Genomic DNA, 19,500 nt, shown 5'->3' with positions numbered 1-19,500 from the left:
TTAAACATCTGGAAGCGGAGTATATCCATAAGTCTTCTCATCTTCTTACAACTCTGTTTTAGCATTAGCTCCATATTTGCTGATGTAATTCATAGGAAAGAATTTGTAACATCCGGTTCGATACCAGGTACTATTAGTTAATCGTAGAAAGATTGGAAATCTGTGTAAAAAGCCCATTTCCATCAAGCGTCTCCAACACCACCGGTGTGTTTTTGCGCGTAGAAGAATACATTTCAAATGCCTTTTTGACAACAGGGTCTGTGCCAAGTGCTGGACGCGTCGGCGAATGTGGGCAGCTGTGTTCCTGAACCCCAAGTGGACGTACTGCTTAACACCCTCCACCATCAGGTATGAAGCACAACAGCATTCCTCTCAAACGCATCACCGATGAGTGCGCCAGCCATGCGCACCCTGGCGCTATTGCTGCAATCCGTACGGCGTCTACTGCCGCCACGGTTTGGTCGAAGGACCTTAACATTCAACTGTGACATCTATACTAACTTTTGCTATCATGGCCATACGAAAGAAGAAGAAGATCCCTCTCTGATTCACATTGATCGTCATCATCATCATAGGTGCTCGCTAACATAGTGGGGGATCTTTGCCTAATACATGTGGTTTTCTTCCTGTCATTATTATCTTGAGGCGCAAACCCCTCTTGGCGTGGTGGTCCCCACAAGACGCTGCCAGGCAATCCTATCCCTGCGCTCGCCACCACACCAATCGCGCACCTCTCCTCGCTTTTCAGCAACTTGTTCCATTTTCTTTGTGCAAGTCCATTGTTCCAATCCATACCTTATAACAGAGGAATACACCCTGATTCAAACGTCTTCTGTAGGCAGGTCGGTATTTTGAAACTTGAACATTACGTAAAGTTTTTCAAAAGCACCCTAAACATGCCGTCTTGCTTCTCTTAATGTAAATATTTGTTTCCGGTCCACCCTCAACAGTTGCCAGAGGTATTCAAGCTCTGGCATTTATTCTCGCTGGGTGTTACTCCGACAGATACCTTCCCCCCCCCCCCAAGCGGTTCACATTGTGGCCCGCATTATGTTTCTGCTTTGAACTGCTTGTGGTTGGTCAGTGGGGAGTTTGTTGAACATTGTGGGCTGTTGCTGTTGCCGCTGTCATAGGTGTGCATCCCGGTGGATTTCTCAAACAACCTGGCGATGAAAAATCACAATGAGATTCTTCGCTGCTTCACTGTCATAAGTAAGCGAGTGCACGCCGCTGTTTCTACTGCTGTGTCTTGAGATTCCGGCGGGTGTATCAGCCGTAAAATCTGCGCCGCCCTGCTTAGTGGGAGACATCGGAGGTTGCTTAATGTTATTTTGATAAAGAGTGAGTCGTGTCTGCAGCCGGCGTCTTTGTCCAAATTTGTAAAATTTAACCGGCGTGCTGAAGTATGGTCAACGACCCGTGTGTTTTTTTCATACGTGTCAATCCCTTATCAGTGCCTACCTTATTACAGACCAATTCAGTTTAACAATTCAGACCTATTGGTCACCCCGTGCCCTTATAAATCTCAACATTAATCCTAGTAAGTGCCATCACAAGGGATAAACACAAACAAATAGCCAACATTTTGTTTTGCTTGTATTAAAACGGCTTTGTACGCCTGAAATCAATTCCCCTAAACAAAATTATGCGTAAACCGTGTGGATTGACAGGTATGTTTTTTGGATTGACATAAGTGCTGCACATGTTGTAATGTTCTGACCTGCCCCTCCTGGACATCTGTGAAAAAAAGCTTTATAGCTCATCGGATTCCTCCAATATTAATAAATATTCTCAGAATCAGAATCGGGAGTTTATTATCCGATTAAGTTACCCATCGAGCTATCCAGCTCTTATTCAAGGGTGACTCGGCCAGCAGACAGAGACACGGCAACATCTAATTTGAGTGACAAGAACGGTTGGACGCAGCCTGCTATCCATAATAATAATGATCACCAACCATGCGTACTCGGGTCCCCTTCATCTTTATTCTTGTGCTTTTGTTGTGGCGGTGACGTCTGCGTCCCAACAGGCAGGGTTATCCCCGACCGCCTACTGGCGTACCTGCTTCAGAAGCTGGAGCAAAACAACGAGCGCAACCGCATCGGAACGCTCATCATCCTCAAGCACCTCATCAACTCTGCGGGTAAAGAGCATCAGCCCGGGCAGCTCTTCCGTGTAGTTCCTGCCCCCCAATCATCATCATCATCACAATGCATGGGGGGAGATAGCCTGTGGGTGTCCACTGCACATTTCGCCATTTGTTTCCACTTTCCTCTGCCTTGTGTCTACATGCTCAAGTAGTGCCACATCTTTCTGGCCTCAATCTCTTATGTCGTCGTAAAGCCATTCGCTGTTAGGTTTTCCACTTTGCAGTTCCTTCTATTTTCCAAACAACAATTTTTTGTTGTTGTTGTCCATCCAACATATATGTCCAAATAGTGCCAGTTTCCTCCTCATCACTACCTGCATCATCAGGCCCACTTCTGCGTGCAACCTTTTTATTACTCCTTACGTTGGTCACTCTTTGGGTCCAGCTCAGATGCAGTATCCTTCTGTAGCAATACATTTGTGAGTGCCAGTATATTATCTCTGCTCCCACCAAGCAAGGGCTGAGATTTCCCGAGCCTCATTTTTACCGTGCGGAGGCAAACATGTCTACAAGCGGTCAGAGGTTGCCTCTTTGTCTCGCTCAGCCCCTCAGATCGAGGACAAAAAGCCTGTCATTCTCTCTGGACTCAAACTCCTCTTGCTCGAGCAGAGCAATAAGGTAAGTGCACAAGGCAGACACTGGTTATTTTATGTTTAAAGCTGTGTAAACGCACCCCCCTGCCCCCCCCCCCCCCCCGTGTTATTTTGGTTTGTCGTGGTCAATGAACCGGCATGGTCTTCAATGCTTGGCACAATACTAGAATTGGACTGTTAAAATTGTTACTCTATTTTTTGTCTATAAATGTACGTGTCGCACCATAGAATCTCGATGTAAAAATTAATTGCTGCTTGCACTCGCAATAAGCGTACAAGAATGCGTTAATTTCAGTTATGATATTTTTGTGTTTACATTTCGGCTGATGGAGCAAACAACAATGTAAACACCACATGGAGCAATTGAGAAACAATACAAACGGGATCTTAACAATTGGACAACAATATTTGAGGCTGCTCAATCGGTGTATTTAATCTCCTGGTTAAATAAAGAATACCTATATCCAGTCGATCATAGATTATCAGGCACGCGATTATCCGGCTTCCAACTAAAACGGCGATCGTCAAACACATCATGTTGTTGAAACAAGAGCGTAGTACGTACTTCACCCCATGCAGAGTCTTCGAGGTTCGGTTGTCTATTTGTATATTCATGCCAATTTCATCGAGTAAACATTTGAAGCTCAAAAAACATACACACAGCAAGAATGTGCAGAATTAAGCTATTTTTAATAATGATGTGATTATCTGGCGTTTCTGAAAATCCGGCGCCCCCTTCCCCCTGAAGCCGCCGAAAAATTATCGATGATCTACTCCTCGTACATTCTGGGTGATTTAGTCACAGGGCTAACATGTGTAATGGGAAAATGTCGAAGTGCTGTATTGCGATGCCCCGCTGCTTGGTGCCAGCAAGCCGCTTGAATGTTCGTGCAGGTGAAGAGGGCCCTGGCACAGGTAGTGATCACGATGGCGCACAGAGGATACCTGGAGCTGGAGGGCGGCGACCAGATGGTGGAGTTTATCATCAAACAGTGTGCGAACACGGGGGAAACGGCACCGGTGAGGGTGCTCAGGGTGCGAGCGCTGTGTCTTGACCGCAGTGTCTAGTCCATGGGCATGTCCATTCATTCCTTGACTTTTCAGTCTTCCTTTGCCATGTCTATTTCATTCATTGACTTTTTAGCATCTCCTTTTTCATTGACGTGACCATTCATTCGATATTCAGTCTCCTCCGAGGCGTGTCCATTCGTTCGTTCACTTAAAATATCTTCACCATTGGTGTGGTTATTCATTCGTAGGCCCTTCATTCCTCCTTTGGCTTATCCGATCATTCATTGACCATTCAGTCTCTACGTCTTCTGTGTGACCATTCATTCATTGACCATTCCATGGCGCAATAAGCTTAGTGCAATAGTCCTGTCACACGTGTTTCTGAGTGATACACATATCACCAAACTGTACAGCGAACCTATACATGTCAGGCAGTTTGACATTTTCCTTCCCCAGGAAATGCATTGCACAACACTGCTCCACAGCACATGAGTCTTTTACTGGCTAGGTACGGTGCGAAAGTTCACATACATACGTACAAAGCCGCATATTCACTGCCATTTTCTATTTTTACTACTTGCCCATTTCTAAACAACCATAAATGATGTTGATTGCATCTCGGGGGTGGCACGGTGGCGCAGTGAGTAACCGATGTGCCTCACAGCAAGGACCTGGGTTCAATTTCAAACTCGGGCACATTTCTGTGTTTTCTTCCACCGATCTTCATGCGTTTCCTCTGGGTTCTCTGGTTTCTTCCCATAGCTCAAAACCCAAACATCTCAATGTTGAAATTAAAATAACGCAATTGGGATTACAAGTAGCAAAATCAACCCCCTACTGTGTACGCTCGGCAGGGCCACTCCTGCAAAACAGCAATCTTGCACAGCTGTTGATTTTGTTGTGTGCTACTGTTAATTTTCTAATGTAAATGAATTGCCTTGTGTATTTTGCAAGGTCTTTTGTGTTCACTCTGGTATGATTTTGTGAGTTTTACCTACTCGATGTTGTTTTAAAGAAATCGCGTTGTTCATACTAATAACATCGTGTCGGTTTACGTGCCGTTCAAGAGTGCGCATGTTAAGAATATGTTATCTGTCAAGCGCATATATATACAGCGGCTTTATACGCTTATACACACGGCAAATATGTACACTTGTGGATATTTAGTGTCAGGTCAGAGGTTTTACCTCTAGATCTCTCTTGTCAGGTCAGAGGTTTTGCCTCTAGTGAGTTTTGTGGTTGCGCAATATTGTGTAAGATAAACCGTGCTTAATTTTAATAATAACTTGAGCCGGAGGTCAGCTGATGCTATCGTGCTGCTCGCTATGCTGTAAGAGAACTTGTGATGCACATCAAGACATTGGGAAAGAGCTAAACTGGTTTATTTGCTAGCCAACTCGATTACATCACATCTTGAGCATGTGCTTTTTTGTAGGCTTGCATGCGTCATGTGACTCTGTGTCATGAACACAAGTACTCGAATACAATAACTTGCGTTTCAATCATAAAAGTTGGAATAAAGGTTTATAATTAGTTAAATTTGCATATGTATACAGAGGCAAAGCTTCATTTTACATAATAAACAAATTACTGTACAACCTATACATTTATATGACTTGTATACATTTTAATGAACAAACTAGTAAAAATGGCAAAATGCTTATACTATAGCAAGCAAATGTGTGAAAGGGATGACATTCTATCTGTGAAATTTTGATTTAAAGCTTTCGTGACTGCAGGGATTCACATTCTTGGTTCTTTCGGTAAAGTCACGTAGAAGGGAAATACTTTCTGATATGCTCCGTGTTTAAGCACTCGATTGAAATCATGTGAAAATATATCATAATTATTTCCCTTCTACGTGACTTTACCGAAAGAACCAAGAATATTCTATCTGTGCTTAAATAACTGTGCATGCAGTGTCTGTTTATTGCTGGTTTGTGTGTGTGGTGAGATACACACACCAGCAATAATGAATTGCTTTGGAAGCAAGGGTTAGGGGGTCAGAGACTTGTAAAACTTTCTAACCCCCTGGGCTTTACAATGAGGTCAGGAAATGGCAGCACTGGAAATGGGTATGTGAACCCATCCACGTGGAACCTTTCATTGTTGTCTCCTTGATTGAGGTGTCGCTTTTCTCCAGGCACTCCGATTTCCTCCCGAAATATTCCCTAAAATTTAAATTTGCTAAACGTTCCGATGCACGACTCCCCCAAGATTTTGGGACTTGATGACACTTTCCATGATGAAGTTGGGGACCCAGGACGGTTCAGATATAGTTCCCTACCGATGTTAGTTATGACTAGATATCAAACTCAGGTTAATGGGTTCATAGTGTAGTGTGCTAACCACTGCGCCACCATTACACCCTTTTCTTTATCTTCATAATGTGCCTCCGTGTGGGTTGTAAAATACTTTCTGATATGCACCGTGTTTGAGCACTCGATTGAAATCATTACGTCAAAATATATCATTGCATTATTGAAAAATTACCGGTACGGATATCGCATCCTCCGTTTCAGTTGTACTAAAACATCTTTCGGTGGGTGACCGTGACGCTGCCGTCAAGGTGCAGGGCAAGCCGCGGCCGCCGGACCCCGAGGAGGTGACGGACGAAGCGCTGCGGGGAATGTCCGAGAACATCCTGCACCTCGTCACCACCACCATCGACAACATACACGGGGTGAGCAAGCCGGACCCTGGTCTGGCCCGCTGCAAAGACACCCGGCACGGAACTCCTTGAGTGGAATTTACCCATTGGAACCTCATTTGCCAGTAAAAAATATGATAATTTGGTTTTTTACCCGTTTATCTGGCAACAAAACTGATACCTTTTTTTTGGAATTTACCCCTTTTGATATTTGGCCCGCGATCAGCACGGAGTGGGAGGATAAATTAGGGAAGATATTTTTTACTCTTTGGTTCGTGATTTAATTTAGTTGTTTTTTCACTTTTTTATTTTATTTTATTATTATTTTCTACCTACGTGACTTTACCGAAAGAACCAAAGAGTATGGATCCTTGCAGTCACGAAAACTTCAAATATAGAACGAATATATTTATTTATTTAAATTTGGGGTCAACTCGGCCCTTCCTTCCCCTTTGGGGACCGGAATAGAAGTACCACTTTGTCGAAAGTCACAACGGCGGTGTCTGTCATGTGGAGAAACTCGTCTCAAACACAGGAATGTCGAATTTCTAGCATCGGCTCGCAACTGTATAAATGGGATATCAGCATAATTTTATTTTTGTTTTAAATCAACATTCTACTGCTCTAAACCAGTGTTTCCCTGTGGTTCATGTACTCACCATGATGGTAGGTTACTTTTAATACTTGACAGTAAAGTTATGATTAAAAAACGTTCCATTAAAAGTATAATGATATATTATTTTAAATGTTAATTGTTATTATGTTATAACATCTTAATTTAATGTCTTAGTTGTTTTTTCCGTGTACATGGCATTAACATGCGTGCAAAAATATATATCTATTTTAAATCTCGCTTGTTAATACATTTAACCTATATATATGCTGATCATGGGTGCAAAGAACAATTGATAAAATTTGTATTATTATTTCATTATTTCCCTTCTACGTGACTTTACCGAAAGAACCAAGAATATGAATCCCTGCAGTCACGAAAGCTTTAAATCGAAACAATTTATAGGTCTGTTGAGGGTTGCACAACAAGCAGGTGGGCTGGGAACCGCTGATCTATACACGAAGCAACACGTGGTTCTTAGAGCCCCCGTGGCGGTTTGCATCGCTGGCCGCTGCCACCACGGCGCACCGTGAATCGGGGTGGCGTCTCGTGGCAGGTGCTGTGGCCGTACCTTCTCGGATTCGTGTGTCCGCTGCAATACTCGGGGGCGTTGGCCACCGTCTGCCGCAACGCGGCTTTCCTCGCTTTCAAGAAACGCGACGCTCAGGCACCCGACTACCTCCTCAACTACGAGACGCAAGGTCGGGATAAATGTACACTGCACACCCCCCCAGGGAATTCCTAGGCGAATGAAGATGCAGCGAGAACAGGAGGGAACAAGACTGAGATCACCATTGGTACCTCATTTGCCAGTAAAAAATATGATAATTGCTTTTTTACCCTTTTATCTGGCAACAAAACTGACACCTTTTTTACGAGGAGTCATGTTTGCATAGACCACAATACCTGCAGTCATAATGCAAACAAAAAACATAACTCTGATAATGTATGCACTGTCCTTGAAGTTGGGGTGTGGACCAATCAACTTCAAGGACAGTGCACACATTATCAGAGTTATGTTTTTTGTTTGCATTATGACTGCAGGTATTGTGGTCTATGCAAACATGACTCCTCGTAAAAAAGGTGTCAGTTTTGTTGCCAGATAAAAGGGTAAAAAACCAATTATCAAGACTGTGAGATGTTTACTTTTGGCGACGGATTGGGGATACCTTCATCCGACAGTTGATAGATCATGTCTGATGATCTTCTTTCGTTTGGCATGTAAGCAACAGTTTGTATAGATGTCATAGTTGAATGTTAACGTCCTTCAAGCAATCCAAGGGGGCAGTCGATGCTTTACGGATTGCAGCGATACCGCCAGGGTGATGATGAACAATAGGCATTTTGCAGCTGAGTAGTGCAGTGGTCTATTGTCGAACACAAGTGTAGTTAATAGGCAAGTAATACTGCATAAATTAACCGATTGTTATACTTTATTGCATGCACGGTATACGTATAGAATCATGCGCGTGATAATGTTACGTTTATTATACATTGTAGACTCAACACTAATGTTGCATGTACACTAATTGAGCCAACAGAATGGCACATGAGACTGAAAAATAGAAAAATAAATAACTAACTTAAAGCCGCCATGGAGAAAATCCGTTCCTGAATCCCATTGAGGCCCTGAATCAATTTCATTGAATAGTTGTGGGGATGATTCATTGCATAGCTGGTATAGTTACAGCATTTTAAAAGGTCAACACTTTCATCCAGCACTGTTGCGCTTCACAACATATGTTTTGTAACATTTTAAGTACACATGAAGAGTGGACACTGATTTGACAGCAAACAGCATGCAATGGGCACAACCTAGCAACTGTCTAGAAGAGCCAAATAGAGAAAACATTTGCTCTAATAGCCAGAAACTTAAATAAGTAATATTTAAAAATACTTTTTTTGAAAAACACGCTTTAATGGAATGTCCCGTACGAGTAATGGCAGAACTCCACGACTCCAGGAAGTGGCCCAGAGGATTGCCATAACGTAAGGGACAGTGGTGATTTACAGCCAACGTCAGTTGAGCGTTGACAATTAGACCCAAGCCGAAACATAACATATACAAAAATATCGTTTAAAAATATATATTTTTAATTTTTAATGATAGAATATAGTATTGTCACCAGTATGACATACGTATACCAAGTTTTCAGTCGATGGGTAAAAATTGAGTTACAAGATTTTTGAGGATACGACAACAGACAGAGTGAGTTTATCAAAAGCGTGTAAAACAATGTTTTAAAATATTTGTTTTTGATTTTTTATGATAGATTATAGTCTTGTCATCAGTATGACATAAGTATACCAAGTTTGCAGGCGATAGCACGTTGGGAAGTGGGTAAAAATTGAGTTGCAAGATTTTTTGAGGATACGACAACAGACAGAGTGAGTTAAATAAAAGCGTATAAAATACGTTATAGTTTGTGTGTGTGTTTGCATCTTAGCCAACCACATTGTAGCACCAGTTTGCTCTGCGCCATTTCATAATTTGTTTGCTGTGTTTGTTTTTGTTTTTCCAGTAAATTTGCCGAAACCGCCTGCCCTGCTCACTCGATTGCTGGTGAGGCACTTTCCCGACTCAAACCACTGCCTCCCCCAAGGGAAGGGCGTAGGAAGTTCTCTTGCATCTCAATCGAGTTTTGCTTCCAGATTTGCAAGATCCGACGATGTCCGTCAAGTGCTCGCGAAGCTGTATTGGCTTCCGGTTGCTGAACGAACACATTAGGAGGTCGCACTCATTACACACAAAGTGCTTGCCACAAATGAACCAACATGAACTATCACGCGAGCTCTGGTCATCCTCGTAGCGGCTTTTGACTAGTGATCGAACAAGGGCGGTCACTGCATCACGCGCGTTCAGGTGTGCTTCTGTGGCCATCTGGAACGCTCTTCCTTCTGATATTAGGAAGCCACTGGATCTACGCACTTTTAAATATAGATTGAAAACGAATTTCTTTAAAACTGCCTTTTGTGTTTAGTCGTCATCCCTCGCACCTCTGATTAGCACGGTTGGATACGTACGGTGCGAAATAAGTTCAAAATACATATATCCCCAAGTATTTTGGCTCAGTCCTTCCTGGAAATAGACATTAGCATAGGTACTAAACGCAGTGAGGTATATATGTGTTGTAGTTGTGAATTACAGTTTTGCGAAGAAATAAACATAACACGTCTTTCCCAGAAGGATGTGGCCGTCACTGTAGTTGTGTTCTTTTGCAGTGATTAATGTGTTGAAAAATCAAACAGTATTAATGACTCTAGATTTGAAGTTTTCGTGAAGTCACGTAGGTTAAAAAAGAAAACAAATAAATTAAATCACGACGTTTCGGAGACAACACAAGCTTCCGTCTTATTAATGACAACAAGAATTTAAATATTGCAGGGTTACATGTGCTGGTTCGTTCTCCTGTATGGATGTGGAACCCGGACAATTACAAATGCCCCACAGAGCAAATTACAAGTAACAGAAATGTGTTCTTTAAGAATGTAAAACATTTTCACGGACAGGCAAAGGAGTAATGTAAGAAATGTATTATGGATAAGCAGGTACAACAACAAAATTAAACATCAGAGAAATGCAAATTAGATTTCATGGACATGTAATGAGAAAACAAGAGAGACTGTATAAAATGCTTTGTCCGGGAAACTTGTAGGTACAAGAAGTCGGCGAACAAAGTTACATAAGCAACTTGAACAGTTGTGTGCAACTCAGAGTACACAATGCAGAGTTCTTGAGCAATATCACGGAGAGAGCTAAAGGCCATGATCGCCGATGTCTTTGAGAAAGGTCAAGTCACACAGTGCGATAAATTGAGGTTATTGTATTCCCAGTATTATTGTGTAACTGCCTCCAAAAATATTGAAAATCTTAATTTACGTTTATCGAAACATCGACTTAAAATACCGCAAGTGCGTTCGCGTTGCTCTGATCGTGGTGCTGGCACCGGTGGTGGTGGTGGCGGCGGTGGTGGTGATGCAGGTGGTGTCGTCGATGCCGTGGGAGGGACCCGACCGGGGCGTCTCAGCTCTCCGGCTGCTGCAGGTCATGGCCGACAATGTGCACCCGTCGGCACGCGCGCCGTGGGACCTGCACGTGCCCAAGCTCGTCCAGCACCTGGAAGGTTTGGCCTCCATGAGCACGAGCACTTGCACACGCAAAGACAAGGATTCCCTTGTTTAGCCTTTAACGCTTTTGGGGCAAGTGCTGTTAGCGAGCACCATGAAGGGTGGCACTGCACGCGAGGGGGTTAGGTGGCCAACGTCACATTCGGCTGCCATTGTTTCCCTATTAGTTATGTTTACACGCTGCACCAGGTACTCATTGGAGGCTCACTCGGTTCCTAACAGAGGCCCAGGATCGCTTAAAATAATCAGCATTGTTGATGGCTGATGGCGGGAACTTGGGTTGCCGGGCTCATAGCACAGCGTACCACCGTGCCCCACAGGAACATACACACGCACGAAAATTATTGCATTAATATGTTAGTGTTTATGATTTGTCCATTGATCCACAAAAAATATTTAGTGATCCACGTAGCAGCCACCACCGCTGGCCTGCGCACGGGCTGCTGCTGGCAAGTGCGCCGTTAGCGAGTGCCGGTGGTGGTGTTGGTAGCGCCACACGCTGGTGCCCTTACGCACCCAGTGCTGCTGTTCACACAATGCACAGCTTTACTCATTTAAACCAATTATTTGGCGATACTTCTTTGACAACGGCGCACAAACACAAGTAAAACACCCAGCGCACTCATCAATTATGCTGCCTTACGAGAAAAAGTGTATAATACGAGACGTTTTAGCCAATGGCCTTTCTTCACAGCGCATAAACAGAGAGTTTCTATGCCTCTGATCTCGCAATTTGCATGCTTTGAAGAAGGGCGATTGCCCAAAATGTGACAGATTTAATAGTTTTACTTTTAAGGCAGTGCTATAGACAAATGTTATACATACTTGTGACGGGCAGTGGTGGGGGATGCATGCTGCACCTGGCATCTGACCTCTGGCCAAGGAAGGGGGGGGGGAGAGCAAGGCACTGCAATGCTGGGATGTAAGCCGGGGCTACTCAATGCAAAGGTGCTTTTGCTATTTTGCTATTGGCAGAGTCTGAGGAGCAATGGTCACAGAAGAAGTGGGAAGACCTGCTTCTCAAGGTACCCGGTTAACACCGCCGCTGCATTCACAGTTGTCACTGTTATTGGCATTGCGCTCGTATAATGCGATATTATAGATGCCCTATTTTTATTATTGCTATTAACACGTTATTGCTTTCATTGCATCGGCCGTAGTTTCTCTCCAGCACCCTGGAGGCGATTGCCGACGATGGATGGACCTGTCACCTTGGGGAGGAGATGTCCAAGCAGCTGCCCAACTACAGCAGCGTCCCCAGAGAGAAGGTGAGTCAGGGTCAGTGGGGGGAGGGGGGGGCGGGGGGCGATCCAATATCGGCAGATTTTCTTGCAGCTCTGATCAGCTCGGCGGCCACCGTCGTGGTTTTTTCATCCCGCGGCTTGCCCACTTGCGCGGTGCCCCGTGCACAAATGCCCCGTGCCCAATGCCCAATGCCCCGTGCCCACTGCACCGTGCCCAATGCCCCGTGCCCAATGCACCGTGCCCAATGCCCCGTGACCACTGCACCGTGCCCAATGCCCCGTACCCAATGCACCGTGCCCACTGCCCCGTGCCCAATGCCCCGTGCCCAATGCCCCGTGCCCACTGCACCGTGCCCACTGCCCCGTGCCCAATGCCCCGTGCCCAATGCCCCGTGCCCACTGCACCGTGCCCAATGCCCCGTGCCCAATGCCCCGTGCCCAATGCCCCGTGCCCAATGCACCGTGCCCACTGCCCCGTGCCCACTGCACCGTGCCCACTGCACCGTGCCCAATGCCCTGTGCCCACTGCAGCGTGCCCACTGCACCGTGCCCAATGCCCCGTGCCCACTGCAGCGTGCCCACTGCACCGTGCCCACTGCACCGTGCCCACTGCAGCGTGGCCACTGCACCGTGCTTGTACTCGATCTCAACACGCGCCGTGCCACCGGAGCCGCCTCGTCCTCGCACCTCCCCTCGTTACGGCCTCTTTAGGGGACCGCAAAACGAGATTTTAAATGAAGAGAATTGAAAACATGCGGGGGTGGGGGTGTGTGAGGGAAGGTGTATGGCTGAGATCTATGATGTATTTGGTTTGCTGCCTCATGTCAAGATGTAAATTGACACAAATTAATCCAATTTCGTTGCACCTCTGAAGCTAAGGAGAGCTGAGCCTGGTTAGTACTTGGATGGTCGATCGCCAGGTGAATACCAGGTGTCGTAGGCTTGGGCTGTGCGGTGGTCAGGAGTTGACAGTCACAGCAATGGGTTGAATACATCAGTGTGGGGCTCTCAGCGTTATCCCCTTACGTGTTTGGATTTTTTTTCCCAGGTTTACAAACACTCGTTCAGTGAATTGACCAAACCTCCCAATGCAGGAGCGACGTTCCTGAATAAAAAGTGTCTTGAACATTGACACTTGACATTATAATTATTATGATTCATTATTATAACATCACTGTTCTAGAGATATGCGTGACACTGAAGCGATGTTCGCAGGTTTCCGGAAAGGGCTACATTGCGCCCACGTTTGACACTGGCAGCTGAGCAGAAGGCATGATGACTCTCTTATTTAATTGTGACCCCGTGCGCCAGGGCTTCCTCTACAAGTGCATAGGCGTGGTGCTCAGGCAGTCGACCAACAAGACTTTCGTAAAGACGCAGCTGCACACGATGCTGAGCGACGTCAAGCACACGGATACCATAGAGAGAGAGGTGAGCGCTGTTGTTGGTCGCCGCTAGAAAGGGCGTGAGCAGTGGTAGCCGCGTGTTGTTGTGCCGTCGGCGTCGTGCGACTTGGTTGTGTGTGCGGCAGGGTCTGGCTGTTGGCATTGGGTTCAGTGCCTCTGCTCACCTCGATGACACGATTTCCAAGCTGGAGGAAGTGGCCAAGAATGAGGTTCTTAAGAAAACGATCAACATTTTCAACCTTCTCAAGGTACATCGTCGAGAATGCCATTATAATCTCTTGCTCTTTGCTTCTGTCAGTTGTCACGTAGTGGGGTTAGTGGGGTGCTTTAGAGGCTGGATGGACTTCTTTCTCTGGTCATTGCGATCGCTTAACGTAGACCGACGTTTGTCTATTTTAGTCCTCTATACCATCAGTCCACGTCTTGCATGGACGACCGTGTTTCTTGCTCCGTCCACATGGTAGCGCAAGGCCACCCACTTGTTTGCGTTTTGTTTGTTGTCCTTCCCCCGTACCCATGATTAGGATGGTTGGCTACGTAGGATGGGAAAAGTTCAACATACATACACATGTAGGCTTTCGCGACCAATATCATCAATGATATAGGTTTTTTTTTTTGGGTTAGATCACGTAAATATAAATGCATCGTTAAATCTGCCACCACCCGACACGGCCAATTAATAAGGTTTGTCACGTAAACAGAACATGCCAAATCGTTACTCGTACAGCACACCGGTGTGTTGGAGAGCAAATCCACAACATTTGAAAACCTATATTATACATACACATGCGTGTTGGGCCCCATTGTTTTCGCACATCAACACCAAATAAACCTGTGTCTTTATCTTTTGCATCAGTGTCTTGGCCGAGAGTAAAAAAAAAAAATCTCTTTTTTCGTGTTCGTTTTTTTATTATTTGGAGTCTTGATACTCCCAAGGTTCCATCAGTGTTTATTATTAATGATTTATGATAATATTTCACCTGGAATTACCCTTGCAAGGTTGTCCAGGTTGTCGGCTGACTGACGCCAGATCAATCCTGCTCCAAGTATCTTTCTTTCATATTTCCTCACCGTTAGAATCGTAATGAAAATGTTTTAAGTTATACTCTTCGCATTCATATTATGATTGCTCGTAAGACTTTGGCTATTGTGTACCGGTGTGATTGCAAGTAATTGAAATTGAAAATTATCTGCCACGGACATTTTGTTTTGCATGGTTACCAGGGTTACCTTGCAAAGGAGGTATTTTGCCGTACTAAGCTCCAACCTGGTTTAGTTGTAAGAAAATGAGGGTGTAATTGAAAGTATTCCATTCAATCAGCCTTTTATCCACTTGTGTAATCTTGCAAGTAGTATTAAAGGATCTTTTCCTGTCCAAATGTGCTGGTCTCAGGGTCTCTGAGCACCTAAGTGTAATTGCATAATGAGCAGGTCTCTGCATGAAACTGAGCGAGGAAATAGCCCATGTAATGATTTTTGTTAATATACATATATCGTTGGTCATTAGAGCTAGCTGCATAGAACTATGATAAAATGGTTATTAATAGTAGTAACATTATCACTACGATAATAAATAAGTCATGCATATTGTCATAAGTGCATTTTTACAAATGCATAATTTTAGCAAAAGTGTGAATTGTTTTTTTTTGCCGACTTACTTCACAAATCACTTTTCCACAATCATGGCCTGTACTGCTGCACTGTGGACCTTATGACCTACTTCCGTCTTCCCACCTGGTTTCAGTTTACCAAGCTGCATTGTCAAATCATTTACCATGCCCGGATCTGTATTGATAAGGGCGTTAGGTTCAAAATCAGGTCTGTAGTTCCGCTGAGTTAGGAGTGGTGGTTGCATGCTTGCGGTCCACCCCTTTGGAGGTCAGGATTGGTGGATTCACCCAGATTTTGTCAAATTCTCCAAATCCACTGGACCGCAATAATGGCCAGGAGATGGCAGTGCAACATGTGGGTTCACGAACCTATCCATGTAGGTTTTCTCTGGATGCCCCAGTTTTTCTCAATGAAAAATACTCCTTGAAGTCTTTCCGACGAGAGGACCTTCTGAGTAACTGGCTACTATAAATTTCCACGTGATAAACCACTTAGTTGAGCTCTCATTTGTATCCAGGTCGCTTCTGAAAAAGACCTACATAGGTAGTAAAAAAACACAGTCTTGATACTCGGCGAGACTGTCCTCGATAAACAATTACATTGTCAGCAACTCTTACTAAAATATAGTTTTGCATGTAAGGAACCAAACCAAACGGAACAAACCACGATATTTTTTTTTTCAATCGTTTTTGAAGGACAAGTCGGAGGTAGACGGTGAGAAGGTGAGGAGCACCATCATCCTCTGCTACGGCTACATGAGCATGTACGCGCCGGCATCCCTGCTGCCCTCGAGGCTCGAGGCCACCATCATCAAGAACGTCACCGTGCTCTACACCTCCAAGGTACCGAGGGCGCGTGCCGCAGGGGCCCAGCCCCCCCACCGTCTGCCGGGAAATTGCGGCGTCGCTCGCTCGGGGAGCTGTCGTTAATCGAGCTCGCGATTTGCGTAACTGCATTTTGTGGTTCTGATTAATGATTTATATTTGTTATGCTTGTTTAGCCAGGTAAGCCCCTCACTCAAGAGTCTCTTGACTCTTTTTTTTGTTTGTTACGAGGGTCTTGACAAGACTCCGCAGTAGGGGGGCGATGATATGGGGAAACCTGGAGGAAAAACCCACTTTGAACAGGCTAAGAACATACAAACGCCACGCAGAAAGGCGCCCGAGTTTGGTATGGAAGCCAGGCTCCTAATTGCTGTGAGGCACAAGTGTTACTGCTGCGCCCACCCTGTTTAATTGTGTCAGATCACACCCTAACGCCCCCACCTGCTTTGTCCTTCAGTGTAAGCAGAGCAATTGTATCAGAAGCTGCCCCTTGGACTAGCAACGTTGTTTCTCAATTATTGAATTTCATTTAAAGTTACGGATGAAGCCAGATTCCCCCCTCCCCCACCCCTTGTTTTTATATCACGGTTACCGAGCAAAGGCCCAAAGGCCCAAATTGCCAAGCGTCCATCAATACACAGCCCCTATTGGGTGTTTAAGAGGTAACACGTTTTTTTCTTCAATTTTAACAAGGTTATAAGAACTTGCAAAAAGAGGCGATGGTGCAGGGAATCCCAGAGGCGAGCAACACAAGGGAAAAAGTTTCATAAGACTAATAAGGGTTGTTTTTCCTTGTTTGTCCCCCGTGGCTAGAAGGTGAAATGGCATAACACTTTGTATTTACCAGGCAGATAAACACACCATTGGACCAAAGATAGTGGTGGAATATTATGGGATAGTGCTCGGAGACAAGGGTAAAACCAAACAAAGTACAAAGAGGTGAACGCAAGAATGAAATACACGACGCAGAGGGCAGTCAAGAGTTGAGGGCGGCCGTGAAACCGTTGAGTTCTCCAACAGGTACAATTAAAAAAAAAACCCCGTCTCGGTGTCGCGTGCCTCGATGTTGACGGCGCAGGTGCGAAGCACGTTTTGTGTGAGATAACGCGATGCTTTATCGCCTTGTAACCAGATCCTCGGGATTGGTGTGGCCGTGAAGGTACGGTAACTGCATTACCATCGTCCCTGGGTGTTCTCCTCCCAGCGCAGCAGGGGGCGCTGTGGGTCTATCCTGTCCTCTTCGCTGCAGCAGTGAATTTGCGGCCGCGAGCGCTTCGCTGCTTTGACATTTAAAAAAGAAACCAGGCTGGCTGTTCATTCCACGCACGCGTTGCAACGTTGCGTGCACAAGTTACAGAAGCTTTGAATGTTAAATGACGGCAATCGAATGGGATTATTACACGAGAACTAAAGACCCTGCGTTCCGTTGTTGCGATGGAAATGTTTACTGTATGGTACTGCGTTACTCCGTAGGTCACGCAGTCCTGTCCAGCCAATTAATAATGAATGCACTGCATGGCGTCTTTCATTCATTCAATCATTGTGTAGGGTGCCTACAGTGATAGTGAGTTTATATGATGTTAACTAAGCCACCCACTGCTTAGAAATATTCTAGCAAAATTAAATACATTTGTCTCCATGAAACACCCAGCCTTGTCTTTTTTTAAACTGGTCAAAGGTTATCTAAGGTCCTCACTCAAACATTCTGAGCACACTGGTTACACGAACGCCTGCCATGTCTATACACAGGGGAAAATGTCCTTTTTCTCATCCATTTTCTGTTATGCATCACGCTTACGTACGCGCATGTTTTAAAACTTACTTTAAAACTCGATAGAGAGCTCTGACCATGGAACCGATTCGAAGATAATGTAAAAGTATTCAAGCCGAACTTGACATTTTTTCCTTCGAGTATTTGATTGAAAGGCTGTAAAAGCCACATTGTCAAACGGCTGTTTCACACACACGCACATCTGAACTTTTACAAAGAATTCACCAAGAGTGTGGCAGGGCAATCGCCTTCAAAGATTTCGGCAAGAGATTGCCGAGTACCTGTCCGTCTCCTTTTACAACAATCTCCCCTCGTGCCTGTCGAGCCTGATGGTCCATCGCACAAAGTCGCCACAGGCTGAGGAGCGCGTGATGCAGAGCTGCAAAACTTCAGAAAAGCGCTGCCTGCTTTTGGGAACTTTTGGTTGGGAAATTTGGGTTGCTCGCAATCATTTTAAAATCCTGAAATCTTCAATGAGGGTGTTGGTCCTGGTTTTTATGTTTGAGTATCCTTGCTGGTGAATTTCAAATTAAAATGTTTGTAAAAAAAATGTTTTAAAGAAGGTCTGGGAAACGTGGCTTGGTTTGACCTGGTCCCCCACCTCATGGGTTTTAAGGCCCGGCTCTCCCAAGTGTTTTCGGGTTGTGCCACGCGTTGTTGGCTCTGATGTCTTCGGGAAGAATCTCCCAGCAGCGTGGAGCGGAAGGTAAAGAAGATGTCACGCCGAACAACGTGTGGCACAAACCAGAAAACACATCGGATAGCAAATGAAGCACAATCATAAAAATCCAAGGAGGGTGGTTTAAGGTCCTGCTCATAAGACCAATCGGGAGGCACATAATTGGCCCAGGCATTGTTGTATCGACACCATCGATGTACATCACTTACATATAATGTAATGTTTTGGAAGGAGCATGATGTTTGCCGCTCTGCGGTAGCCATTTCTTTAGAACAAATTTGGAGAAATAAGAAATACACTCAAATTGCAACTGGTTTGTTTAAAATGAGCAGGGCCTGTAAATAACTTGAAAAAAATTTGGGGGCCAAAGGTACAACGTTGGTGAAAATTAACTGCGCTGTTTTATAAATGTTATTGCGAAAGCAGTGCAGGCTCAAACATGGGACATTTCATTACACGGTATAACTTTATATATTATAGCAATAACTTATAGTCCATATTCTTGGGTCTTTTGGTAAAGTCACATAGATAGGTTAAAAGAAAATCGCAAAAATTTAAAATTATTTTAACCTATCTACGTTACTTTACCGAAAGACCCAAGAATATGAATTCCTGCAGAAAGCTTCAAGTCAAGAACTTCTAGCCCCTTGACAATTCACTGCTGGATGATGTCATCACATGCCATGCTGGATGGATAATTTGACCATTTTTCACGAGGCTGGTCAATGCGGGGTTGACGTATTGGACGCTCTGCGAGACCGCTGCAGATATCACTCACCGCTGATGTTAGCCGTGGCCTGGGAATCGAGCACCGTTGCCAC

General features: G+C 44.8%; 1 protein-coding gene across 3 annotated transcripts in view; it reads left to right on the top strand.

Moving 5' to 3' along the window:
• The window catches only part of MROH1 (maestro heat like repeat family member 1), a 66,476-nt gene that overhangs the window by 14,892 nt on the left and 32,084 nt on the right, over positions 1-19,500 (top strand). For 2 of the 3 annotated variants that reach the window (XM_078613740.1, XM_078613742.1), the window contains exons 8-22: positions 256-348; positions 1,134-1,212; positions 2,030-2,143; positions 2,694-2,767; positions 3,637-3,762; positions 6,323-6,436; positions 7,573-7,717; positions 9,539-9,579; positions 10,999-11,140; positions 12,120-12,169; positions 12,305-12,412; positions 13,700-13,819; positions 13,920-14,042; positions 16,101-16,247; positions 17,362-17,388. In XM_078613740.1, the coding sequence (XP_078469866.1) occupies positions 256-348; positions 1,134-1,212; positions 2,030-2,143; positions 2,694-2,767; positions 3,637-3,762; positions 6,323-6,436; positions 7,573-7,717; positions 9,539-9,579; positions 10,999-11,140; positions 12,120-12,169; positions 12,305-12,412; positions 13,700-13,819; positions 13,920-14,042; positions 16,101-16,247; positions 17,362-17,388 (1,503 nt within the window). The remainder of the gene's footprint in view (positions 1-255; positions 349-1,133; positions 1,213-2,029; positions 2,144-2,693; positions 2,768-3,636; positions 3,763-6,322; positions 6,437-7,572; positions 7,718-9,538; positions 9,580-10,998; positions 11,141-12,119; positions 12,170-12,304; positions 12,413-13,699; positions 13,820-13,919; positions 14,043-16,100; positions 16,248-17,361; positions 17,389-19,500) is intronic. The other variant, XM_078613741.1, reaches the window with a different exon arrangement.

This window comes from Lampetra planeri, chromosome 42 (assembly GCF_965212315.1).
Source record: "Lampetra planeri chromosome 42, kcLamPlan1.2.h2, whole genome shotgun sequence".
Taxonomy (NCBI): domain Eukaryota; kingdom Metazoa; phylum Chordata; class Hyperoartia; order Petromyzontiformes; family Petromyzontidae; genus Lampetra; species Lampetra planeri.
Note: the sequence above shows the minus strand (reverse complement) of the source record. Positions and strands in the feature narration are given on the sequence as shown.